The sequence below is a fragment of the Dysidea avara genome, chromosome 4 (genome assembly GCF_963678975.1).
Source record: "Dysidea avara chromosome 4, odDysAvar1.4, whole genome shotgun sequence".
NCBI lineage: Eukaryota > Metazoa > Porifera > Demospongiae > Dictyoceratida > Dysideidae > Dysidea > Dysidea avara.
In genome coordinates, this window is record NC_089275.1 from 35,288,688 (window position 1) to 35,316,459 (window position 27,772).

The 27,772-nt window shown below is 38.3% G+C and overlaps 1 protein-coding gene across 1 annotated transcript; it reads left to right on the plus strand.

Annotated features, from left to right (window-relative positions):
* On the plus strand, nucleotides 1-27,772 carry LOC136253774 (uncharacterized). Its single transcript, XM_066046432.1, has 8 exons — nucleotides 1-87; nucleotides 10,969-11,043; nucleotides 12,449-13,126; nucleotides 15,812-16,078; nucleotides 16,517-17,433; nucleotides 18,019-18,192; nucleotides 27,345-27,446; nucleotides 27,652-27,772. The coding sequence occupies exons 3-8, from the start codon at nucleotides 12,481-12,483 to the stop codon at nucleotides 27,703-27,705; spliced, it is 2,160 nt and encodes a 719-aa protein (XP_065902504.1). The 5' UTR covers nucleotides 1-87; nucleotides 10,969-11,043; nucleotides 12,449-12,480; the 3' UTR covers nucleotides 27,706-27,772.

Genomic DNA, 27,772 nt, shown 5'->3' on the forward strand with positions numbered 1-27,772 from the left:
CTACATAGTGGGCAGGAGTGTACGCGTGGTCAGTGGGAGATGAAGCAGTTCAATCTTCGGACAGCGGATTAACTCAATGCCTGCCCGGTGAGTTCTTTCCCTGTATTGCTGTGTACGACTTGTATGTATGCCAGCAAACCAATGCATTGTTCATCACTCTCCAGTAAAAGCCACGAACCCCCCACACGAAACGCTCTACCCATTTTTGGGGATATTCAGTGTAGGCATGCAGAGGGTTGATTTATTTGTCTTTACTTGTGTACTAGTCGTTAAATAAGGTAATCTTTGAAATTAATTTCCATAAACGAATTATATATGAAACAAATATGTCTATGCGTGCATTGCCAAACTGGCTCGAGTAGTATGTGTGACCACAACATTTCGACATGAGAATCTTGTTGTCATTTAGTTTAAGTACTAAGCTGGATGTGCCTGTTGTGGTTAAAATACAAATGTGATGGGGCTGGGTGAGCGAAGTTAATATTACATGACAAGCACTGATTTTAATACAGCAGTCACACTGATATTGTTTCCCACTGAAGTTGGCAACTGGAATTAGGGGACACTATCGGTAGTAGTGTTCATTGTATTGGAGTTTTGGCATATTGAATACCATAAGGAAAAAACTGTCGGAATTTAATGTGTGCGGTGGAATTGATTTACATAGCTACATATTATATTGACAGAAGAATTCCAGCAGACCAGCAAGTGTATTAATTGTTGTACCCAGGGATCATTTGTGCACCACTCTACCTTTGGTGTCCAAAGGGTCCATTGACGAGTTAAAACTCCTTGGTCTTGGAGCCCGGGGGTTGCATTGTGATGGACACATGCACCTTTGTAGCACTCTGGATGTGCCGTCATAGCATTAAATATTGTGTAGTACAGGTGCCAGTGAGTTGGTTCACTGAGGGGAGAAAATTTTGGTTAGCAAAGAATATTAAGCAAGTGGTATGTGTTCCAGTAGTTGGCTGGCACTGGCATTACCCTCTTCTTAATTTTCTTTTGTTATGGAGCAGCCTACCCCTTCTCCTCCCCTTCCACAAAAATAATTCTCATACTTTCCAACCAATTACATGATCCACCACTGAATCACAATAATGGTGTGTATTGTCTATATGGACAGTATCACAATAAATGGTTATTTGTATTAATGTACAAACAACGGGGTTGATATGTACATGTGTACCATATGTGCTGGCATACAAACTATTCATCTGTGTATGAGTAAATGTATGCTCTACTAGAGTAGTTGATTGAAATTGTTTATGAATATATTAAAGTGATAATTACTCATATACGTTGGTCTTTAGATTGCATGGCAAATGTTAATACCACTGGTGGAGCATTTTCAGTGGTCTAATAATGGGAAGGTACTTCAGATTTTCATTGTAATACAATTATAGTACTTATTGTATAACAATGTAGTGTGTATGATTCTGTTGCTACAGTGATATGTATTCAGCTATCTATGGTTGTATGACTTGAGCCGAGTTCAGTATAAATGACATCTAGCAGCAGACTCAAAAAATACTGTATGTACTATAACAGTAGTACATACAGTAATCAAAGGGTCCATTCATGAGTTAACACTCCTTGGTTTCGAGTGGCCCCTAGGGTTTGCACTGTGAAGGGGACACATGCACCTTTGTAGCACCCCTGTGTGTGCTTTCATAGCATCAAATAGTGTGTAGTACAGGTGCCTGTGAGTTGGTTCACTGAGGGGGAAAATATTGATTAGTAAAGAATATTTAAGCAAGCTGTGTGTGTTCCTGTAGTTGGCTGACACTGGCAGGACCCTCATTTTATTTTATTTTTGTCATGGAGCAGCCTACCCCCCTCCTTCTCCTTTTCCACCAAAAAAACCCCCTTCTTCAACTGGTTACATTGATCCACCATTTAATCACAATGATGGTATGTACGTATTTTCTATATGTACAGTATCATAACAATCATAAACAATGGTGATTTGTATTAAGGTACAGGCAACAGGGTCGGTACGTGCATCTGTACCATAATATTATGTGCGGGCATAATATAGTTTCCATCCAAACTATTCATCTATACATATGTTCTATTAGAGTAAATGAATGTTCTATTAGAGGAATGATTGAAATTGTCTCTATGAATATATTAAAGCGTTTTGGCTTACTCACAAGCCTTGGTCTTTAGATTGCATGGCAAATGTTAATGCCACTGGTGGAGCGGTGTCAATGGTAAAGTCCTTTAGGTTTTCATTGTTGTATAATTATTGTACATATGTATAAGTTATTGTAAACAATGGGCTGCTACTTTTAAAAAGTAATACATTACTTATTACTCATTACTACCACTGCGATGAAATGCGTTACAGTTATAAATTACTTCAGTTCAAAAGTAACTAGTAATATGTTATACTGCATATTACACAATGTATAAAGATACTTCATTAGGTGATAATATTACAGTAACGTGCTAGTTAAATAACACGTTCGTACTTCATAAGGTAATATTGTTACAGTAACGCACTAGTTAAGTAACACATTAGTACTTCAGTATGTAATATTATTACAGTAGCGCGGTAGTTAAGTACGCATTAGTACTTCGTTAGGTAATAATATTACAGTGATGAGTAGTAATGCACTACTTTAGTAACACATTGCTTATGTAAACTAACTATCAATTAGATTATTACTAACTTTGGAAATGTAGTGCGTTGTATTACTTGTTACTGCATTAAGTAATAATATTATGTAATGCATTACAAAAGTAGCGCGTTACACCCAACACTGAATAATGTAGTGTATATGATTCTAGAAGTGTGACTTGCTACGGTTCAGCTATCTATGGGTGCATGCCTTGAGCCGGATTTAGTGTAAATGACACCAAATAGTGGGCTCAAAAGATACTGTATGTACAACCATATTGTGGATCTGCTATCTTCATCTGAAGTTTCTCCTTACTAGCCATGTACAATTTCTCCTTGATGTCAATTGCACATATAACAAGTGGTTATATTACTTGGCTTGCCCATTTTCATTCCTGAACAGTTCTCCAGTATGTAGGTCAATTGTATTTGAATAATTCATATTCAGGGTAGAGGCCATAAGACTGGACAACGATTATGTACAAAATAGTACATTGTACTAGTGCTGGACGATAAGTAGCTAAAGTCTTTGAGCAGGCTGTAGGACCAGGTGTCCTACAGACCTTCAGCACTAAGCATTAATAAATAAAATAGTAATAAAAAATATATACCAGGATACCACGGTATTACCGTAGATTCCCTAAAAATTCAACATAAATAAATTAATTCCATTCGTGTCTGGCCGAATGATTTGGAAAAATTGTACCAATCCAATGTTATTGTCGAATTTTTAGGGATCTATCCTTGATACAGTCTGCACACTTCATGGCTGTTATTTACGATTAGTTTACATTTAACTAGTGCATGACAGGTATAAGGACTGAACTATACCTATCTTTGTTTGAGATTATTGACTGGGATACAAGCACACACAATATACAGGATAAACTGTCCACCGTTGGGATTATTGGTGCTCCATGAACTGGTGCTTGGTTATGGTAATTCCATTAATAGTTAGCACACTGTCAATTAGCAATGCTGAATTTAACGTCAGCTAGTTGGATGGACTTTCATTTTCATAAACTGCTGATGGCCTTCATGTGGTACGTATTATTATTATTATTATTATTATTAATTAGTACTTTACGGTGACCAGCACTGAAGGTCTGACAGCAACATGTGCTGCAGCCTATGTATGGTTAAGAGTGTGCATATCAGTATTTTAATTAAAAAATGCAGCAAATTATACTTACTCTCACATTAAAAAAATATGGGCCACCATTGCACAGTGCTTACAACACATTGCACACGATTACATGGATTTCCTATCTTCACTGCATTAGCCCCTCATCAAGCCTATCCCCCCTCCCTTATACACAGTATATGAATAGTTGCAACACTCTCATTGCTTTCTGTCCATGGCCCAGCTAGTTCATGATTCCCCCTTGATAAGGATGGATACTTCGTTGCCTACTCTCAGTGGCCTAGGGAGGAATGGATATTTACTATCTAGGACTCAAGCTCTTGAATCTTCTATTACATCATCATATACAATACTTCATTCTTATAGGTTATGTCCGTTCTCTGTCTTGTTATCAATGCAGGGATCAGTGCTCTGGTTATTGGGTACAGCAGTACAGTGTGGGGTTGTGCGGCTTGGCGTGAAAGGCTGTAGCATTTCTATGGCCTTAGAAATCCCTGTGGCTTCAAATTTGGGAACCCCCAGGTATTTCGCCCCCAAGCCTCATGCAATTGGGAGCCACAATTTGTGGCTGATTATATCAATGGTCCTATTGCAAAACTTGTATAGGAGAACCATAGAACCCTACACAATTACCAAAACAACCACCATCATTGGACAGCGGTTGACAAGTGAACAACATCAGCTTGAAACAAATGGCTGATTGCTCAGGGTTCTCTATTTAATGGCTGACATTACCTATTAATAGCAATTAGTGGAAAACATGCAGGGAATATTATAGCTATAACCTTTAAGGTAATATTTCCTGTGGGACATGTGATCAGTATAGGAGATGATAGTTCACATTTACTTATTCAATGGAACAAACTTAAACTATCATCTACATATCACATATAACAAAAAGGAATGTGCAGTATGTATGTGCATAGGTATTACAGGTGATTTATTTGTTTGAACCATGTTCAGCCTAGCTGTATTGGAATCAAGACACACGGTAGTGTGTCGTGCGGCCCAAGAAGCCGGCGCGCAACCCCGTGAGTATATTGACAGGAAGAAAGAAAACGCAATTTTCGCACCTCCGTAGCTCTGTGCTGCCTTGATGAAACAAGACAAATTTTGCTGTGTACATTCCCTCCAACTTCAGTACTCCACATTCCAAATTTGAGCGAAATCGCTTCAGGCATTCCTGAGATATGCGACTTCAAAAATTGGCTTAGTTTCTTCGTTTTTTTTTTCTTCTTATTTTTCTTCCTCTTTTCGCACACTTACAAAAACTGCTATAAAACGCGAACGCGTTATCCGATTGCCTTGAAATTTGGCACACAGAAGGGGGGTATAAAGGCGCATCTCTGTACCAACTTTGGCTGGAATACCATAAACAGGCAAAGAGTTATGAGCGATTATGCACGAAAAATAACACCAATATGTTGTCACGCCTACAGGGTAAACCGCGTATGGGAAGAAGCTGAAAATCAGAGGGTGAATAGGTTAACTATTGAACCTCAAACCTTTTGTGGTTTGAAAGAAATCGAGCTAAAAACCAGGAAGATACAGCGAAAAAATCAACAGTGTGTAACAATTACGCAATCGAGATTAGCAAATTTTTATTATTATTATTATTATTATGCTTGCCACGCCTACCAGATAAACCACTTGGGGTAATGCTTTGAAAATCGCTGTACAGATGGAGTTATCATCTTAGAAAGGCTCTTCAATGGTGTAGAAGAATCAGACTTAAAGCCACGGAGTTATAACACGAAATCCAACTTGGTGTAGCAAGTGCGAGATCGAGATACTCTAATAGAGCAGTCATCCTAATAGAGCAGTCACCCTGAAGAGAATTCAAGAGATCAGTTAGAAATAAGTAACCTGTATAGAGATCAGCTACAAACAAATCACCCTGTAGAGAGTTCAGCTACAAACAATTCACCCTGTTCAGACATCAGTTAGAAGAAGTTTTCTTGTAGAGAGTTCAGTTACAAACAAATCACCCTGTTGAAAGATCAGCTAGAAGATGTCACCTTATAGATAGTTCAGTTACAAAGAAACCACCATGTAGAGAATTCAGCTACAAACAAATCATCCTGTTGAGAGATCAGCTAGAAGAAGTTACCTTGTAGATAGTTCAGCTACAAACAATTCACCCTGTACAGAGCTCAGTTAAAAGAGGTTTCCTTGTAGAGAGTTCAGCTACAGACAAATCACCCTGTAGAGAGATCAGTTAGAAGAAGTTACCTTGTAGATCGTTCAGCTACAAACAATTCACCTTGTAAAGAGATCAGCTAGAAGAAGCTACCTTGTAGAGAGTTCAGCTACAAAGAAACCATCATGTAGAGAATTCAGCCGCAAACAAATCATGTATAGAGAGTTCAGCTACAAACAAATCTACCTGTAGAGAGATCAGCTAGAAGAAGTTTCCTTGTAGAGAGTTCTGCTACAAACAAATCACCCTGTAGAAAGATCAGCTAGAAGAAATCACCTTGTAGAGAGTTCAGCTTCAAAGAAACAATCATGTGAGAGTTCAGGTACAAACAAATTGTCCTGTAGAGAGATCAGCTAGAAGAAGTTACCTTGTAGATCGTTCAGCTACAAACAATTCACCTTGTAAAGAGATCAGCTAGAAGAAGTTACCTTGTAGAGAGTTCAGCTACAAAGAAACCATCATGTAGAGAATTCAGCCGCAAACAAATCATGTATAGAGAGTTCAGCTACAAACAAATCTACCTGTAGAGAGATCAGCTAGAAGAAGTTTCCTTGTAGAGAGTTCTGCTACAAACAAATCACCCTGTAGAAAGATCAGCTAGAAGAAATCACCTTGTAGAGAGTTCAGCTTCAAAGAAACAATCATGTGAGAGTTCAGGTACAAACAAATTGTCCTGTAGAGAGATCAGCTAGAAGAAGTTACCTTGTAGAGAGTTCAGCTACAAAGAAACCATCATGTAGATAGTTCAGGTACAAACAAATCACCCTTTAGAAAGATCAGCTATAGAAGAAATCACCTTGTAGAGAGTTCAGCTACAAAGAAACTATCATGTAGAGAGTTCAACTACAAACAAATCACCCTGTAGAAAGATCAGCTATAGAAGAAATCACCTTGTAGAGAGTTCAGCTACAAAGAAACCATCATGTAGAGAGTTCAGCTACAAACAAATCGGCCTGTAAAGAGATCAGCTAGAAGAAATTACCTTGTAGAGAGTTCAGCTACAAAGAAACCATCATGTAGAGAGTTCAGCTACAAACAAATCTCCCTGTAGAGAGATCAGCTAGAAGAAGTCACCTTGCAGGGAGTTCAGTTACAAAGAAATAAACCATGTAGAGAGTTCAGCTGCAAACAAATCACCTGTAGAGAGTTCAGCTAGAAACAAGTCACCCTGTAGAGAGATCAGCTAGAAACAAGTCACCTTGTAGAGAGTTCAGCTAGAAGAAGTCACATTGTAGAGCTACAAAGAAACTACCATGTAGAGTTCAGCTGCAAACAAATCACCCTGTAGAGAACTCAGCTACAAACAAATCACCCTGTAGAAAGATTAGATAGAAGAAGTTACCTTATAGGGAGTTCAGCTATGAACAGATCACCCTGTAGAGAGTTCAGCTACAAACAAATCACCCTGTAGAGAGTTCAGCTACAAACAAATCACCCTGTAGAGAGTTCAGTTACAAAGAAACCACCATGTAGAGAGTTCAGCTGCAAAAAATCACCCTGTAGAGAATTCAGCTACAAAACAAATCACCCTGTAGAAAGATCAGCTAGAAGAAGTTACCTTGTAGAGAGTTCAGCTACAAAGAAACCACCATGTAGAGAGTTCAGCTGCAAACAAATCACCTGTAGAGAGTTCAGCTAGAAACAAGTCACCCTGTAGAGAGATCAGCTAAAAACAAGTCACCCTGTAGAGAGTTCAGCTAGAAGAAGTCACATTGTAGAGAGTTCAGCTACAAAGAAACTACCACGTAGAGAGTTCAGCTGCAAACAAATCATCCTGTAGAGAGTTCAGCTAGAAGAAGTCACCTTTTAGAGAGTTCAGCTACAAAGCAACCACCATGTAAAGAGTTCAGCTGCAAAAAACTCAATCACCTTGTAGAAAGATCGGCTAGAACAAGTTACCTTGTAGAGAGTTCAGCTACAAAGAAACCACCATGTAGAGAGTTCAGCTGCAAACAAATCACCTATAGAGAGTTCAGCTAGAAACAAGTCACCCTGTAGAGAGTTCAGCTAGAAGAAGTCACATTGTAGAGAGTTCAGCTACAATGAAACTCCCATGTAGAGAGTTCAGCTGCAAACAAATCACCCTGTAGAGAACTCAGCTACAAACAAATATGCAGTGTAAAAAGATCAGCTAGAAGAAGTTACCTTGTAGAGAGTTCAGCTACAACGAAACCACCATGTAGAGAGTTCAGCTACAAACAAATCACCTGTAGAGAGTTCAGCTAGAAACAAGTCACCCTGTAGAGAGATCAGCTAGAAACAAGTCACCTTGTAGAGAGTTCAGCTAGAAGAAGTCATCTTGTAGAGAGTTCAGCTACAAAGAAACCACCATTTAGAGAGTTCAGCTGCAAACAAATCACCCAGTAGAAAGTTCAGCTATGAACAGATCACCCTGTTGAGAGTTCATTTAGAAACAAGGAATCCTGTAGAAAGATCACCTAGACGTATCGCCTTGTAGAGAGTTCAGCTACAAACAAATCACCTGTAGAGAGTTCAGCTACAAACAAATCACCCTGTAGAGAGATCAGCTAGAAGAAGTCACCTTGTAGAGAGTTCAGCTATAAAGAAACCACCATGTAGAGAATTCAGCTGCAAACAAACACCCTGTAGAGAACTCAGCTACAAACAAATCGCCCTGTAGAAAGATCAGCTAGAAGAAGTTACCTTGTAGGGATTTCAGCTACAAACAAATCACCCTGTAGAGAGTTCAGCTACAAAGAAACCATTCTGTAAAGAGCTCAGCTGCAAACAAATCACTTGTACAGAATTCAGCTACAAACAAATCACCCTGTAGAGAGATCAGCTAGAAGAAATTACCTTGTAGATAGTTCAGCTACAAACAAATCACCCTGTAGAAAGATCAGTTAGAAGAAGTTACCTTGGAGAAAGTTCAGCTACAAAGAAACCATTTTGTAAAGAGCTCAGCTGCAAACAAATCACCTGTACAGAATTCAACTACGAACAAATCACCCTGTAGAGAGATCAGCTATAAGAAGTTACCTTGTAGATAGTTCAGCTACAAACAAATCTCCCTGTAGAGAGATCAGCTAGAAGAAATTACCTTGTAGAGAGTTCAGCTACAAAGAAACCACCATGTAGAGAGTTCAGCTGCAAAGAAATCACCCTGTAGAAAATTCTGCCAGAAACAAATTGCCCTGTAGAAAGACCAGTTAGAAGAAGTTACCTTTTAGAGAGTTCAGCTACAAAGAAACCATTCTGTAAAGAGCTCAGCTGCAAACAAATCACCTATACAGAATTCAGCTACAAACACATCACCCTGTAGAGAGATCAACTAGAAGAAGTTACCTTGTAGATCGTTCAGCTACAAACAATTCACCCTGTAGAGAGAGCAATTAGAAGAAGTCACCTTGTAGAGTGTTCAGTTACAAAGAAACCACCATGGAGATTTCTGTAATCAATATAATATTATGTGACTGGATTTGCGAAAAGGAGTCTTCCACACACATCCAATTCCGTAACCGTTGGAGACCATAACGCAGTGTTCAAGTAACATATTAACCTGAAAATTGCACCATGTATTCAGCTATAGTGGTGCTCACCACTGCCCAAAATTCAAGGCAATAGCTCTTTCCAATCTGAAGTTATCAATTGTCAAAGTTGGAAAATTGGATGTGTGTGGAAGACCCCTTTTCGCAAATCCGGTCACATATGTATTATACAGTATATATAATTTGTACATTTACTGATAAAATATTTAAAGTACATCTACTTCATCTTTTCTTCTTCCTGTAGTAAAGAAAAAAAACATAGGTTAAAAAAGTCCCAAAGCTGGCCATAGGCCGGCTTTGGGGTATACAAATACAAAAAGAAATGAAATCTAATCCAAAACAGCCAAGCTGTAAAAAAAGTGTGCGGCCCTCAGAAAGGCTATGGTGAAAAAAGATGTGAAATCCAAGGTGGCGGCCAAGAAATGGCTGTGATGGTAGGTTAATGGTAAAAATTTTAATAATGACAATTTAGGTAAATTTTGTGAAGCGGCACAAAAATTCACCTGAATTGTCGTTATTAAAATTTTTACCATTAACCTACCATCACAGCCATTTCTTGGCCGCCACCTTGGATTTCACATCTTTTTTCACCATAGCCTTTCTGAGGGCCGCACACTTTTTTTACAGCTTGGCTGTTTTGGATTAGATTACAAAGTACATGTAGAGCTATCATGCTACTGTGTGCTTCAAGCTAGATAATAACATTGTCAGCTCTTTTAACATAACATTGTCTGACATAATAATATTAGCATGATAATCTTGTCTAGATGATTGCGATGATATACGTAGACAATAATATTAACATTCTGTGATGTAAATGCAGGACTCTCAACTTAAAAAATCTGGGCCAGCCACCCAACTTGATTTATTTCTGGATCAGTGCCTGATGATATTTTTGTTAGTGCAACTGTTTCAGCTCTATGGTTTTTGAGATTTCTTAATTGCTTCTGACCAAACCTAGCGTATACTGTAGTTTATGCAGATTTAGGGACTATACATACGTAACACCCTGTACAAGGTTCAATTACATTACAGATCACTCTAACAACTATGTACTGACTACATGATAATCATTTTATTCAGTTTCAAATTTATAAGACACATAGTTACATCAATTATTTTTTTCTACAATTCCTATAGTAAAGAAAAATAGCAAGTTAAAAGGAAGCTCCAAAGCTGGCCTATATGGCTGGCTTTAGGGCTTGCAATTACTAAAGAAGTGATATCTATACCAAAACAGAATAAAAGGTGAGGCCCTCCAAAAAGATGTTGTGAAATCAAAGGTTGTCGACAGCCAAGATATGGCTGCAATGATGCTAATGCCAATCACTGTTAAAATTGCATTAGCATTATTGCAGCCATCTCTTGGCTGTCACCTTTACTTCCAAAACTTTTATCACCCTGTTCTTTTTGGAGGCTCTTTTACAGCTTGGCCGTTTTGGTATAGATTAGTGTTTACAGTGTATACACGTTAACAATTGTTATACAGTGCCAACAAGCCAGACTGCAGTGAATGCTGTCCAAACTCAACAAGATAGAAATAGTCAACGTAAACCATCAACTAGTAAGTTTTTTATATTGTTAATTTATTCAGGTTTGATACAATTATGCTGGTGTAATTTTGAGTATGACAGCAAAGTATCGGGCATTACGCCAGTGTAATAGGGATGATTTACAAGAGGTTAATTAAAATAATATGCTATGTGTGTAATAAGAAAACAAGTATTTGATGGACACACTATTCATTATTTATCACTTTGAAAGATTTGTGGTTGGTTATTTCAAATGTTGCAGAAATAAGATTGAGATACTTTAGTAGAGCATTTGCCTGTGCTCTAATGCAACAGCAAGGAAATTCTGATATGCTACTCTTCGTTAAGAACATGCACAGTTTAGTGGTCAGTATCAGCAGTATGTACTGTAAATTTATGCACAGATTGGTGTTTACTTGCAGTTTGCCATACAGTTACACAGAGAATATTTCCCTACAACCTTGCATTCCACACACTATAGATGATGGACGGAGGCTATTTGGTGCTTCGCAAAAAGCAACTTTATTCCTAGATGAGGAGCACTTTGTTTGGTACAAAATCCTACTCACCGTGTATGTATATAGACTTGTGAGAAAAGTGGATGACAGCACAAGATGCAGACAGACAAACAGACAGATAGCTTTTCAGCTTCATATAATGTCAACAAATCTATTGTAAGTTGTGCATACCAGTTTTTGTTCAACAAACCACTCTATTGTCAGTGGCTTGTGTGGATGTGGTATACGTATGCATGCATTTTATAAAGATTTATTCCACTATAAGGGCTAAAATGTGTATCTCAAAAGTTACTGATAGTCAATTTAGCTTGCTTTTCCTATCTCTAGACTAGTCACACATAACTGCATGTCTTGTTTGTTTCATAATGTACAGTATCTGTACATGTGTTTATGGCTGTGAATATGTACTTATATTAATATGTAGTACTTACTGTATAATACAAGTGTGTATATGTGACTGGATCTGCGAAAACCAGGCATGTGGTGTAAGGCTAAATTTTCAGTATAAACCATTAAGTGCAATGGGTAAAGTATTTGCATAATTGAACAAAAAATTACAAAATGTTTAAATGCTTTGTTCTTTGTGAAGAAAGGGTCAAATGATAAAACCCTAGATATCATCACTCAATGCCTGTAATTTATTTTCCCAATACTTGTTGTACAAATTGATCTTTCTGTTGTTGCTACTTTGTAGGGCTGTAACTCCAAAAGTTGTTGGCATGCAAGGCTGAAACTTTCCCAGAGCATACACTTGATTAAGTAGATTAAATAATAAAGAATTTGAAAAATGCACCATTATGCTGGGTTTTCACAGATCCAGTCACATAATTATGTATATTGTCATAAGTATTCCAAATATTACTAGTATAAACACCCATGCAAATATTATGTGTTAGCATGCTATTACGTATTTTTGTAGCTAATTTACTTGAATTCACACCCGATCAAGAGATGTTTATAGCATTTGAAATTTTAACTGAAATGTTTTTGGAAGAATTTAGAAGATATCCTAGTAAAAAGATTGCTGATGTCAGTCGTTGGTGTGCAAGATATTGTGGAATGTGTGGAATCAAGATCTCCTTTACGGTTTCTTCAATGGATGACATATTTCAGATTATCAGTACTCTACCTTGTCATAACTTTCTCAATCCAGGCTTATTAAACTTTTTGGCAAGCCTCTCTAAAAATGAGTGTTTGATGAAGTCTGTGAAAAATTATGAGTCAACTTTTTCACCTGTGAAACTAAAAGAGCTTACCAAAAGTATGGGGGCTATGATCCAGAAAATTCAGGTTTACAAACAAAACGAACACTGTAGTGAATTGGTTACAAAATTGCATAAGAAAGATGTGACTATCGGTGAACTTCATGGCTTCACAGCTCAATTGCAAAATAACATTCTTGCTCTTCATACTGGTGCAGTATTGCCACAATGCATTGAAGAAGGATGTATTTGTATAAGGTGGATAATTCCATCTTGCTTGGTTGATTATGCTTACCATGCAGCTTGTCTTAATACTAAGATGTTTTCAGAATTAAATTTGATGTATGTAACAATTGGAAGATTCACAGTGGAAGCTCCCAATGATTCTGTAATAAGTATGTATGTAGATATGTTTGTAGCTACTGTATGTATCATAAATAGTAGTGCTATAGTATTTACATATGTGACCCAGTCTGACAGAACCGGGCTTATCGCCTATTTGAAAGTATCGAGAAATGCCGGTTTTTAGTATTTGGTGTGTTGTAGCTCGCCAATGGTTGAAGCTATGTGTACCAAATTTTCACATGTTTTGCACCAATTCCTTACCTTCCAGAGCATCCACTGTGCAAGTAGCCAACAACTAAGTTTCCCGCCATTTTAGATAGTTTTTAAAACAAGGTTGACTGTATCAAGCGAGCTGCAAATTGGGTGGGAGGCGCACCCTGGAAAGCAAGCTGCAAATTGGGTGGGAGGCAGGGGCCCTGGAAGGCGGGCAAGATGGTGTTCAAAATTGAAAAGGAAGGCCAAGGGATGAGTTAGGCCGAGTTTTGAGCCATTGAGGTCTCAAAACTGGCTAAAATGAAAGGAAATTCACAGCAGAGGCAGTTATTCAATACCACAGAGCTGTACAGCCACATACAGTCATTGCCAGGCTGATCAGAGCTCCATTAAGGCCCCACACCACACGTACGGATCACCACTGGGCTCGGGAAAAGCAGCCAGCAAAACCAGACCACTCAAGTCTAGCTGATTTTAAATGTGGAATTAGATAGTTTATTCATGTGGCTGTGTGTCCTGGGTGAAAAATCGAATGTGCTGACATGGGCGATAAGACCGGTTTTCTCAGACTGGGTCACATATGCTGGTGGTAGACATGTTGGTGGTGACGTACAGACCTTCAGCACTTAGATTTGTGTATAAAGCTTGTTAAAATGCATGCTTGTGCCTGACTAACTAGCTTGCTACACTGCTGTTTCTGCAGCTTATTGACACTACAACCTGATGCTATTGCACAATCAGCATCCAATGATTTATTTACCACAACTCTAGTGGATTCACTGTTGATCCAATCTTCATCATGGCTAGCAACTTTTTATTTGTACCATATCAGCTCTGCAAAATTTACAACCTTAGCCACAGTGGGCATTTTAAAAATTGCATATGCTTGACCACTTACATGCAATCTCCAGAAGATTTCAATCTCCAATCACTAATGACTTTTATTCATACCATTATAATTGACACAATATACTGTAGTCTTAGCCGGCATTAAAGGAATTTACTCACCCATCATTACTATATCTATGACTAACACTGTGTATAATATACTGTAACAAGGTTGTTTGCATACTGCCCTGAATCTCGTATAGCAATTACTGTAGCTAGCTACTCATAATAATTGAGCCATACCTTTTCCTAGCCACTCCCCTATACAATATGTAAGTACTTGTTTGTACATGTATGTATGTAACACTTTCATACCTCAGATCAAAGGAGCCACCTTGGCTGGGTTACATACCAAATGCAAACTGAACTACATCTGGGCAGCGATTATATAGACGTTTAGGCCAAAATTGATTGTGGGAATAAACAATTCAAAAGCACTGATTAAAACATTAAACTCACTTAACCAAAATTCTCTGTGATATCTCTAGGATTTGTCCGTTCAACCAAACATAGCCAGAATGTACTAGCTGCTGACCCATAATCGAAACTTTCAGGCATGCATATTATACTATATCCAGTGGTTGCACTCACATTGGCTTGGGTGATTGATCACCCTGTGCAGGCTATCAGTCTTATACAGATGGAAAATTTTACATATTTGCTGTAACATGGGGCATTTGGGCTTTGCCTGATATGTATTCCCTCTGCCCTTGGGCCTGCGGCCCTCAGGCAGTTGGGAATACATATCTGACAAAGTCCTCATGCCTGTGTTGCAACTATTACATGTAACACTTTCACACCTCAAAGGAGCAGCCCGGGCTGCATTTCGTATGTAGCCCAGCTAGCCAGGCTACATACGAAAATGTAGCCGGTCTACAACTGGGCAGTGTTTATATAGACGTTGGTGTTGAAATCGATTGTGGAGACCGATCAACACTCACGTGATTATGATGCACAACTTGGATTTTGCTATGAAAACCACTCAGACGAAGAGCGTTTTGTTATCCTTGCCATCCTACGAGTTGAAAAACGTTGGGTTAAGGTGAAAACTAGTGCTATAGCTTATTCATCGATCGTTTCCGCACATATCTGAATACGGACACACCCCCATCACCAAGCTACCACTCTGTACAGAGTAACCACTCTGTACAGAGTAACCACTCTACAAGCAAGCTTACTGTCTAGGCCTTTAGTGAACTGCATAGTTTTCCATAAACGGTTCAATAGCACTGATTAAAACATTAAACTTACATAACGGAAATTCTCTGTGATATGTCTAGGATAAGTCCGTTTATCATAACCAAACGTAACCAGAATGTACTAGTTGCTGACCCATAATCAAAAATTTTAGGTATGCATATAATAATACATTCAGTGGCTGCACTCGTATTGGCTTGGGTGATTGTACAGGCTATCAGCCTAACAAGTGTTACATATTAGCTGTAAAACAGACATGAGGGCTTTGCCTAATATGTATGCCCTCGGGCAGTCGGGCATACATATCAGGCAAAGCCCTCATGCCCATGTTACAACTATTACATGTGTGGATACATGGATGTATGTATTGTATGTATACAGTATGTATCTACATGTGTATATAGTTACATTTGTATATAATTCTCCTTTTTATACAGAAAACCCCATTCAGGTTTTGTGTGATCATTACCAGTTTCTCATGCAACATATGGATCCCAATGAGATATTCCAAATGCCACTTATGAATACTTTACTCAGCAGTGGTGAACTGCATTTTCTGTCATTACATACTCCAATTGATTACATGAAGAATTGTTATATTTTAGAACACATTCGGAGTCTTGAGGCATCAAAATTGCTTTCATTCATGAGTGCACTTGAGGAGATTGATAGCCAGAAACATATTTCTGACAGATTGCTAAATGGTACAAACCATTCAATCTATTTATGTACATATAACTAAATATACATACGTGCAGTATATTTTAATAGTAGCATGGTAGTAAAAATAACAAATGTTTGTGTGTATTCTGCACATTGAAACATTTATGTAATTGATGGGTGCAAAATTGGTTTGTACATTTCATTAATAGATACTCAAGTCATACACTATGTTAGCAATGTACAGTGTGTGTATGTACAGTGTGTGTATGTACAGTGTGTGTATGTACAGTGTGTGTATGTACAGTGTGTGTATGTACAGTGTGTGTATGTACAGTGTGTGTATGTACAGTGTGTGTATGTACAGTGTGTGTATGTACAGTGTGTGTATGTACAGTGTGTGTATGTACATATGTGTGTATCCCAATGGTGTTTATACAGTAAGTATATTTACCTGATTTATATAATATAATATTGCGTAGATTTTAACTCAAAGGGATTCAGGATATCAGAGTATCACACAGATGAAGGTTCTGAACCAAACGCTGTAGATCTGAAAAAGCTTCAACCAATTGAGTATGATTATACAGATGTAGAAGGTTTTAAAGTTACTAAAGGCAAACTGCAACCCCCCTTATTACCAGATTTGTATGGTACAGCAAAATTTGAGCATATTGAACCATCCAATATGTTGCTTAAATATCTTGATTTGTTTGACAGTTTAGTTGAGTTGTTACAGTGTTTAAACCGAAATGAAATTATTAATGTGCTTAGTGACATTACTGCGAGTGATATACCTGGTATTAATTATTTCACTACTGACTTTATTGAGAAGTTAAGAGAGTGTACCACCACCACTACTTCACTACTGAAGATATTGTTCCCATACACCAACTGGTATGATCACTCCATTATTAGGAAGTTAGTAGAAGCTTGTGATTGTCCTGAAGGTGTGAAGTTATTGGATGAGTTTGACTCTCAGATTGATGTCTCTCTACCCTTCATAGAATATCCTATACTTGTTCCTTCCAATCTCATGACCCCTGATGAGTCTAGTACTCACACTGTGATGGTTGTAAAATGCATGCAGTCATTATCCTCATTGCTACTAAAGCACATTGGAGTGGTCAAGTCATTAATGATCAACAAGTTGAATATTGTTAAACATGCTTGTACATTACTGGCTGTTGCTGACCACAGCTCTGCTGTGTTCTTTTGGTTAATCCCAAGGAGTGTTGTTTCAACTATTATTAATGGTATACAAGAACATTCTGGTGATTTACTACAACATGGATTAACAGAACTTACCATATATCCTAACTTTTCATTTTTGACTAGCAACACCAACCAAATCTGGACAACAACATTTAGCAGTGACAATGTTACTCAATCAAAACAAGTGAATCAATGTAACTTGTAAAGCTATTCAAGTATACTAAATATAACTCATGGCTGTGTCATACTGTTTGCAGTAAATGCATGCATGGGAATCGCAGAAATTTTCAATTGAGTATTTCCACAAATTTTGCATGTGTCCAAATGTATGGTTTTCCAAAATATGGTCACATTATTTATTTTTAATTATTATAATATTTAATTTAAAATTAATTTTATTTAAGTAGCTTCTAGGTACATGTATATACTCAAGTGTCTACCAGTCTACACATTTGTAGCTTTTAGATGAAATGCAGTATAACGTAAATTGACTACGATGACTGTTTAGCCTTGTGATCTTGTAACCTGCTGTTATTGCGCTTCTAAGAGCTGCTACTTGTAACATTGTTGTGCTGCACTGACAATAATCGAGTTTGTGGATTAATGATCACTACAGAAATGGACCCAGCAGTTAAAACAATATGACACTTTGAAATCAGATTTGTATGAAGTATATAAGCAAAATGATTAACTGAATGAGTTAATAATAAATGCTTATATTAATGTGTGCATTCGAATTTGACTATGTACATATGTTTTGTTTGAATAGAAATTGAGGAGTAGCAAAGTAGATTACAATTTGCTGCATGAAGAATTATCTCAGAAAGACTCTAAGATTGAGATGATAGAGAGACAATTGGAAACACCGAGAGAAGAAAACAAACAACGTATTGCCCATAGAGATATAAAAAAAGAAACATCTGCTGCTGTCCAAAGCATTAAAGTATGTACGCATATTGCATATGATGTGTATATGTAGTGATCATGTATTTAATCATAGCTAAGGCATGGATTTAATTTGTGTAAAGTTATAATTAAATCTCCCTTGATTTTCCACTTTTAAACCAGGCACGCACCCTCAGCCAGCCTATGTCTGCATGTGTTTAGACCAGTATATTAAAAAAATTATTAGTTTAAAAATAAAGTGTAGTGAAACAAGAGATGAAAAATGGTATTACAGCATAGCTCAATTCAATGCCAAAGTAGGGATTTTCCCACTGAGCTATACTGTTATACCATCATTCATTTCTTGTTTATCGGTTGTGTAGTGTCACATATAGAGTTCTATATAGACAAGATTAAAACTGATTTAAAATCAAACACATATGCCATGTACAGTCACGTTGTTCTCTCTCCCTAATTACACACACGCATTTCTCACATGCCTATTACATCATGTGCTATAATTACATGCATGCATCTCACACATGGCTTATTACATAATTTACTATAATTACAAAATCACAATACATACATCATAATTGTGTCTCCCCTTTACAGGAGATCATGTCCAGTTCGGATCAGATATTAACCTCTTGGGAGGATTTGTCTCCCTCATACTTCTGTGAATTGGAAGTTTAGGAGTCGTAATCTCTAGGGAATTGGAGGTGGTAGTTGTTTCTGGGAGTTGAATCAGATCTCGTCTGTTTCTTCTCACTTCCCCTTGTGGGGTTGTTACTGAGTAGGATCTAGGAGAAACTTGTTCCCCAACATTTGCAGTAACATTAGATTCTGGTAGCCAAACTAACTGTCCTGTGTTTAAAGGCGGCAATTCCCTGGTTCCATGATGTTTATTGAAATTGTTCTTTTGTCTAGTCTTCAACAATGCATCCCGTTCTTTCACTACATTCAAGCTCAGAACCTCGGGCTTTCTCTGCTCTCGTGTTGTTGGGACTGTTGTACGGAGAGCCCTATTCATCAAAAGCTGTGAAGGGCTGTATCCAATCACTGCGGTAGGCCAGGAGAGCCAAATAAGGATCCCCTTCCTTCTTTAACAAATTCTTTTTTGTGCCAACAGCACATTCAGCCTCGCCATTACTTTGGGGAAAATATGGACTGCTGGTGACATGGTTAAATTGATAATTGATAGCAAATTTCCTGTAAACGTCGGAACGGAATTGAGGACTATTGTCTGAGGATACCACCTCAGGGATGCCATGTCGAGCAAAGATGCTCTTAGTGTAAATAATGATTTCATCTGATGTCAGTCTGTTAAGTTTAGATATCTCAATAAACCTCGAAATATAGTCTACTATCAGGAGATAATGATTCTTCTTCCATTCAAACAAATCGATGCCGACTTTTTGCCAAGGAAGTTCAGGTAGAGAGGAAGACAACATGGGTTCTGCACTCTGAGACTGGTTTTTGCAACATTCTATGCAGTTCTTGACATTTCCTGAAAGGTGAGTTGTGAGTCCTGGCCACCAAACAGATTGTCTGGCTTGAGCCTGGCACTTTGTAATACCATGAGAGTTCTGTATGAACAAGGTAATATGGAAAAAGTTCTTTCGAGAGAGATATTCTGTTAGGCCACTGAGTCTGGCAGTATTGCTTCACTTGGATACACACTCTATCCTGTGATTGTGCTTCTTTAATTTGTGTAAGGCGCTGTTCAGTAGCTGGAATAGCTTGCAGGACTGTGTTGACAAAAGCTTGAGTGTGAGCTTCGAATTGAGGATCATTGGTACTGGGGGGTTCTGTTGGTGCCCGAGACAACATATCAGCAATGAGAAGTTGCTTGCCAGGAACATGTGATATTGTATATTTGAACCTCATCATTCGCATGCGGAACTACTGAGCTCGAATTGGCAAGTCATCAAGACTTTTCGTACTGAACAGTGGCACTAAAGGTTTATGGTCAGTGTTAATGTGAAAAGTCAAGCCTATTACGTAGTCTGCAAAACGCTCGCAAGCCCACGTTAAAGCTAAAGATTCCTTTTCTATGTGAGCATATTTTTGCTCAGTATCGAGATAAGTATGCGACAGGCTGTAGGCCACCTTGTGGTTGCTGTTGGAGTAGCGCAGCCCCCAGGCCATAGGATGATGCGTCAGCTGAAACTACAGTAGGAGATCTTGGATTAACCGAGCAAGCACTGGACTGGATGTGAGCATTTATCTTAGACGTTCAAAGGCCTTCTGTTGCATTTCATCCCAAACCCAATGACGATCTTTGACAAGCAAGTCTCTCTAGGGTTTTGTCTTGTCAGCCAAGCATGGTGTAAATTTGCTAAGATGGTTAACCAAGCCTAAAAATCTACGTAGTTCAGAAATATTCTTAGGAGTTGGCATTTTCTGAATTGCCAAAACCTTGGCTGGATCTGGTTTGATGCCAGTTCCATCAATTAACTGTCCTAAGAATAAAACTTGCTTTTGTGAGAATTGGCATTTAGTCTTGTTCAGAGTCATACCAGCAGATTGCATAGTTTGTAACACGTTGAGTAAACAGTGATCATGCTGTTCTTGTGTTTTGCCATATATCAGGACATCGTCCATGAGACATACAACACCATCCAGATCCTTTAGGATTTGTGCCATTTGATGCTGGAAATATTTGGGGGCAGATGTGATGCCAAGGGAAGCCTATGAAAACAATAGCGGCCAAAGGGTGTGATAAACATTGTCAGAAGGGTTGACTCTGGTGCAAGCAGAATCTGCCAACAACCGGAATTGGCATCCAGTTTTGAAAAAACTGTGGCACAAGCCAACTGTGAGAGGATTTGTTCTACTGCCGGAAGTGGATACCTCTCTCTACAAACACTCTTGTTAAGTTGGTTTAGATCCACGCAGATTCGCGCTTGACCATTAGCTTTTGGGACAACCACCATACCCGAGCACCAGGGTGTTGGCTCTTGAACCGGAGCAATGACCCCCAATTGTTTCATACAGTTTAACTCTTGTTTCACTGCTTCCATGAGTGGCACAGCTACCCGATGGGGCACATGTAGAGAGAAAGGCTTAGCCCCCTCTGAAAGTTTGATAGTATAGAGCCCTGGCAGCTTCCCCAAGCCTGTAAATAGTTGTGGAAACTGTTCTGCGGGTGAAGCAGCTTTCTGTATAGCTCGTACCCTGGCCAACAAATTTAACTTCTCTATGGCTGGATGGCCCAAAAGTGGCTTTGTTAAATCTCTAATAACATAGCAGTGTTGATCAGTGTAAGTATCACAGTAGTAGAAACGGCCTACAAACATGCCTTTAACACAGAGAGATTGGTTATTAGCATCCTTTAGGGTTTGATCTGATACTGTCAGGGAAGGAGAGCCAACTTTGTGATAGAGGGCTTCAGTGATAACGGTGACCTCGGCTACTGTGTCTATGTGGAATTCTATGGGTACACTATTCAATTGGATTGTTACTGCCCATGGGTTTTGCTGTGGAGTTTCGGAAGTCACAGCACCAAGGAACCCATTCTCGTCATCACAGTTACTTGGTAGATAGGCACAATCCTGTGGAACTGGATCGGTTGTGTGTATATCTCTCACACGTTGTGTCGAACATTGACATACTGTTTGAAAGTGGCCTAATTTACTGCACAGTTGGCAAGTAGCATTTCATGCTGCACAGTATTTACGTACATGAGCAGGTGATTTATCACAGTAAGTACATGACCTAGTCATAATGTTTGTCTGTTGTGGTAGGTAATCTACTTTACGTGTGTGTGGCGACTTACTGACAACTGCCTTCTTTCAAATAGATCCAATTGGAATATCATCCATATTTCCACTTTGTTGCTCTTCTCTAAGTAGAGGTTGTTGATGTTTAATAGTTTCAGATTGGCGGACACGTTGAATGGCTGTTTCCAGAGTTAGTTTGTTATCAAGCTGTAGTTTCTCTGAAAGATTGGAGTCCCTGATGCCCACCACTATCCGATCTCTAATCATTTTGTCATGTAGTTGACCATAAGAACAATGTTCAGCTAGCTCATATAGGGCGGTGATAAAGGTATCAACTGATTTGCCCTGTTCTTGTTTGTGTAGGTTGAATCGAGCTCACTCAAAGATTGTGTTGTGCCGCTTAACAAAGTAACTGTCGAATTTCTCCTTAACAATCTTGTATTTCTTAGAGTCTTCATCAGTGAGACGAAAGGATCGCAGGATGTCATCCACTTTGTCACCCATCGAATATATCAAAGTGTTTACTTGCGAGGCCTCCTCCTTTTTGTGAATCCCCGATGCTAGTTGAAAATGGTCAAATTGGCATATCCATTTCTCCCGCTCAGAGGGGTGGCTGAAATAAAATGGCTTGGGTGCTGCCACTTGGTAACTGGCCATGTGATAAGGCTGAAAACTGAGCGAATCACTAGCGTACAACTTAAAAACGTCACAAGAATGGTTCATAGACTCCTGTCACTATGTAGTGTCACGTATAGAGTTCTATATAGACGAGATTAAAACTGATTTAAAATCAGACACACACCATGTACAGTCACGTTGTTCTCCTTCCCTAATTACACACACGCATTTCTCACATGCCTATTACATCATGTACTATAATTACACGCATGCATCTCACACATGGCCTATTACATAATTTACTATAATTACAAAATCACAATACATAAATCATAATTGTGTCTGTCACTACAGCTTGGACCCCTACTTCATGTTTAAACTAGGTGATACGCATACGCATGAGCCTTGTGTGTGATATAGATGATTTTTAAACTATGAGATTGTGTGCACTTATTTCTACAGGTGAATTTAACATTTTAGGATTGTTTATAATTATGATGTTTGGGAAATAATAAAATTTGTTGAAATTAGCTTGTTGCATGTGCCTTGAATAAACTGACCCATGACACTATCTAGTAGGGTTCTGCAATACGGTGCATTTTGTGTATCATGTATCACCATCAATAAACGATACTGTATCACGATACTGTAATGAAGTGGGCATGGCTAGTTATGACTGGTAGTAGCTAGCATAACAGCTAACTGATATCTGATTTATCTGTACCGTAAAGAGCCGATACCAAATGTATGAACAGTAAATACCAATGAACTACAGGTGTATTATACTGATGGGACAATCAGCTATTGTGTTCTGATGTGATTTTTAAGTATGGAGAAAACACAGTAGAGTATTACACTACCCAGACAATTAGCCACCACAAAACTTTTATTGCATGCTCCCACAAAGGCTTGTCCGGATTACTTTGCATTTTGATGAGTTGTCAAGATGACTGGTACAGCAGATTGTTTAGTGGTGCAGTTCTTAGTGTTTCAGACGACCTGGACCATAACAGCAGTTGTACTCAGGGGCGGATCTAGGATTTATAAAAGGGGGGGCTAACTCAAGGTACTAATCTCTTGGGTAGAGGTGTGCGAAGCATGCTGGAACTAGAGGTTCTGGGGGCATCCCCCCCCAGGATATTTTTGAGAAATAGATGCTAAAATACTGCAATTTGGAGACATTTCCACATAAAATTCATAATATTTTCTGCCTATAGATATTTTATATACTGCCTTTAGATTATAGGTATGGCTCTCTGAAGCATTTTGTTAATGGAAAAGTTTGGGTAGGTACAGGTAACCAAGTACATGATGCACCCTCTCACAATTGCACAACACTGAATAGGTGCATGTTAGAATAATAATGTTGAAAGTGGAAAATTTTGAAATTTGAACAATACAAGATTGAATCTGAGAGCATTTTCAATGGAAATTGAGTACCTGAATTAAGTATTGCCATACATATTAACTACACAAGTAGATGAATGAAGCCCTTTAAACAGTCCAATGCACTTCATTGTATGTATAGGTGCAGGAAGATTTGGAAAAATTCCATAACAGAACCAACTATATGCTTCCAGTGAATGTTCTATTAGAGTAGTTAGCTGACTGCTCTATTAGAGTATCTCGATCTTGTACACCTCCAATGCTGATCCGGGTCCTTGTTGCATAAACTTTAGCATAAATCCACTGATAATACCTTGGAAAGATGTTTATAAGGTGGTTTTATGAGTATTTGTATTATTAGTGATCATATAATTATGCTAAGACAAAATTTCACTACAATACTCAGTATATTGATCAAGTAAAGCCTAAAAGTGAACCTCCCCCCCCCCCCCCCCCTAGATCCGCCCCTGCTGCAGCACATGTTGCTGACAGATCTTTAGTGCTGGTCACTGTAGTGTTAATAATAATAAAAATTGTACTGATGAGGTGTCTGACCTCCGAACTATGAACCATGAGCCGGTAAACATGCATGAACTGTGTTCACCCTCCAGTGCCTATTCAAGTAAACTGTTTACCGTACTCTGTAACCAAAAAGTGCACCCTATAGGTAATTCTAACCAGCCCATGCAGCCCTGCTACTCTCGGCTACTTGCCTGATCACTGCGGACCGGCTCATTATGAGCTCGGCCGCATGCAGTGGCGTAACACTGCAGTTATTAACGTACATATCAGGGGCGGAGGAAATAGTTGATATGAGGGGGGGCTGACCAGGGGTGGATCCAGACTTGTGGTAAAAAAAATGAACTAAAGCACTACTGGTTTGATAAGGTGAGACCAAAAAAAAAAAAATGGTTGCAACCAGCTGACAATAGCTGCCCAACTTACCAGCTACAAATTTATACTAATAAACTACATAAAAATCCTTACATAGCTCACTACACACTGCTCTAATACTGTAATTGCTTTATTAGAGTGACTGCTCTATTAGAGTATCTCGATCTTGATCACGGTTTTCAGCCCCACTCCAAGAAGGATAATTTTGCGTGATATCATTCGGAGGGGGACTAAGCCAAGCCCCCTATCCCCCCCCCCCCTTTCCACCGCCTATGATTGTACTATAGGTGTGTTTGTATGGCTTCTTGTAACATTGCACATTATAGCACCCTTAATTTTATAAAATAACAGAAGTGTGCCAAAAAATTAGCCCGTAGCTAGCATAATTATTTTTAGAGGAGCTAGTATATACATGCAATGATGATAGGGTGAAGATTTTGTAGTAAAGAGAGATACAAGTGAAAGTAGCCAGTGGTGGAGGAAGTAGTTGATGTGAGGGCGGCTGACCACAGTATAGAATCTCTGGCAGTAGGGGGGTCTGAGGAAAAGCTGAATCCATTCATGATGTCTCAAAGTTCACCAGGCCACAATTAATTTATAGGTACAATTTGAAGCGTTTCAACTAAAATGCCAAGTTTTTATAAAATAGGCTATTTGCAGTCAATGATACATCTTTTGGCAAAGTTTTAGCTGTTGACTACAGAGTGAAACATACAGCATTTATAAGCAGTACAAAACATCCTTTAGACACTTGGAATGGCGGTAAGACACCAGCTCTCCAAGTAAGAAGTCAGTGGTTTGATTGCCACTGTAGACAATTTTTTTCTCGTTTTTAGAGTACTTTTAGGAGCATGTTTTCAGCCCTACTCTACAATTTCAGAAAGATAATATCATTTTGGGGGGGAGTGGGCTAAGCCACCTACCCCTCTCCCCTTCCACTGCCTATGAAAGTAGCTGCAATAAGTGTTGACAAACTGATTTATGGCTTAATTTGAACTGAAATCATATAAGGTTTTACCCAAAGGGGAACCAGAACTTCCCGTGGATTTGCTCCTGAGCTATACATAATACACCTGAACTCTTAACTACACAATGCATGGTGTATTTTGTTCTGTTCTTATGTTCTAAGTGTATATGACTGATGTACTTTGCTACCAAAGTACAATACCTGTTCAGTAAAAATTAACATTGTTCAATTTGTGCAATGCATGCACCTCCTGGCCAATATTGACACCAGTATTGTATATCACTGGACCCTGCTACGTATATTATTTGGACCTCAGCATAATTATACATATGGAACTCACGGCTCTCTACCTTCAAAGATGTGTGTTTACCTCCACTCATTAATATTCTTTCGCCATATTACATCTGTGTGGTGGAATAATCTATACACCTGCTACCATTGTCTCAGGCCCATTTCATCATCACTTCATGTCAGTAATTTCTTACATTGTGTATATTGTTGGTTTTTAAGCATGGTCTTCGTGTGTATAAAAGTTTCTTTGTAACGTTTATGTTCTTCTTGTTTGTTTTGTAACTTTTTAGTCTACTATAGAAGAATGGCTTTTGCCAAATAGCTTGAAGATAAAATCAAATCAAATTCACTATGTAAGTACGTATGATTGCTCTATCATAAGACTATCTCAATCTATTGGCTGGTGTTGTCAAAGCCTCCACATCTGCGTCCTGTATCCCCTCATTAGGTCCTTGTATGATACCCACATAGGGGTATGTAGGTAGGACAAAATTATGATATACGTAGCTATGTTACATGTCTGCATTATATGTTTTCTGTAGACTGTACAGCTTACCAAGCACAACTGGTGCATTTTAACTATACTTATTAGTCTATTAACTGCTATGATAGTTAGGCTAAAATAGAAATTATAATTATATTAAACATATTGTTTGCTGTAATGTGCATACTGGATAATAGTGGTGGTCCCACGCTATGTTTTGCAGAAAGTCATTTAATGATATCAACAGAATTTAATAGTTTGTCTGAAGACATGCATAGTGACACTGTATGTTTAGTGGTACTGAGGCCTAAAGATGTTGACATAGCTTTCACTACATACCAATTGGTCTCATATATGGTTACTGGGACTATATGCACACTTGTCAGCTATAGTTCCTATTACATCATCAATGCCTTATTGTGTAGACAGTAATTCTCAAAAATGTCATCTGTTATGGTTTCTATTAAATGACAGAAGCCAGTTTACAACCGCTGATACTATATGATAATTAATATGAATACTAGTGCCAGGAAACTATCAATACATATTATCCTGGTTGGTTTTGTGATTCTTTCACACACAGAAATACAAGGAAAATACTGTATACATACTACAGTAGCTGAAATAGTAGCTAGCCACTTGTGATGTTATAAATTATAATCTTGAACAAACATAACTCCGCAAAGCATTATGACATGTATTTCCCAACTTGACAAAGTTCAAATTTCATTATCATGCCATGATCTCCTTCTGTAACATGAGTACAAGCACATATGTAATAAATAATACATCTGACAGCATGTGTCTTCTCTGTGGTTACATTGTTCATGTTTATTATTCCAAAGGGAGAGCTATCTTCATTCCATCATGCTGCTAGTCAGGGAGATCTTGAATTGATTGGAGAGTTCATTGAAGTTCAAGAATTGTCAGTAGATGAAGCAGATGAGGTATAGTGACATATATACTGCATATGTTTATTAGGCAACCATCTTAGTATTGTATGTGATGTTGTTCAATAATAACCCATGGAGCATAGCCTACTGTCTAATCTATTATCTTAAACATGTGTACACAAATGAATTTTGTAGCACTAACATTTTGCATGCACACTGAACTACAGAATATCTGTCAACATGGACCTAACTTATGTAGCTACTTCATAGACTGTATACACAAATTGGATTTGCAAACTGGACTCAGGGCTGAGCTGGAAACCAAAAGAAAACAATTACGCTACAACAAACACCTCTATTGCACTTTATCACTGCTAGTA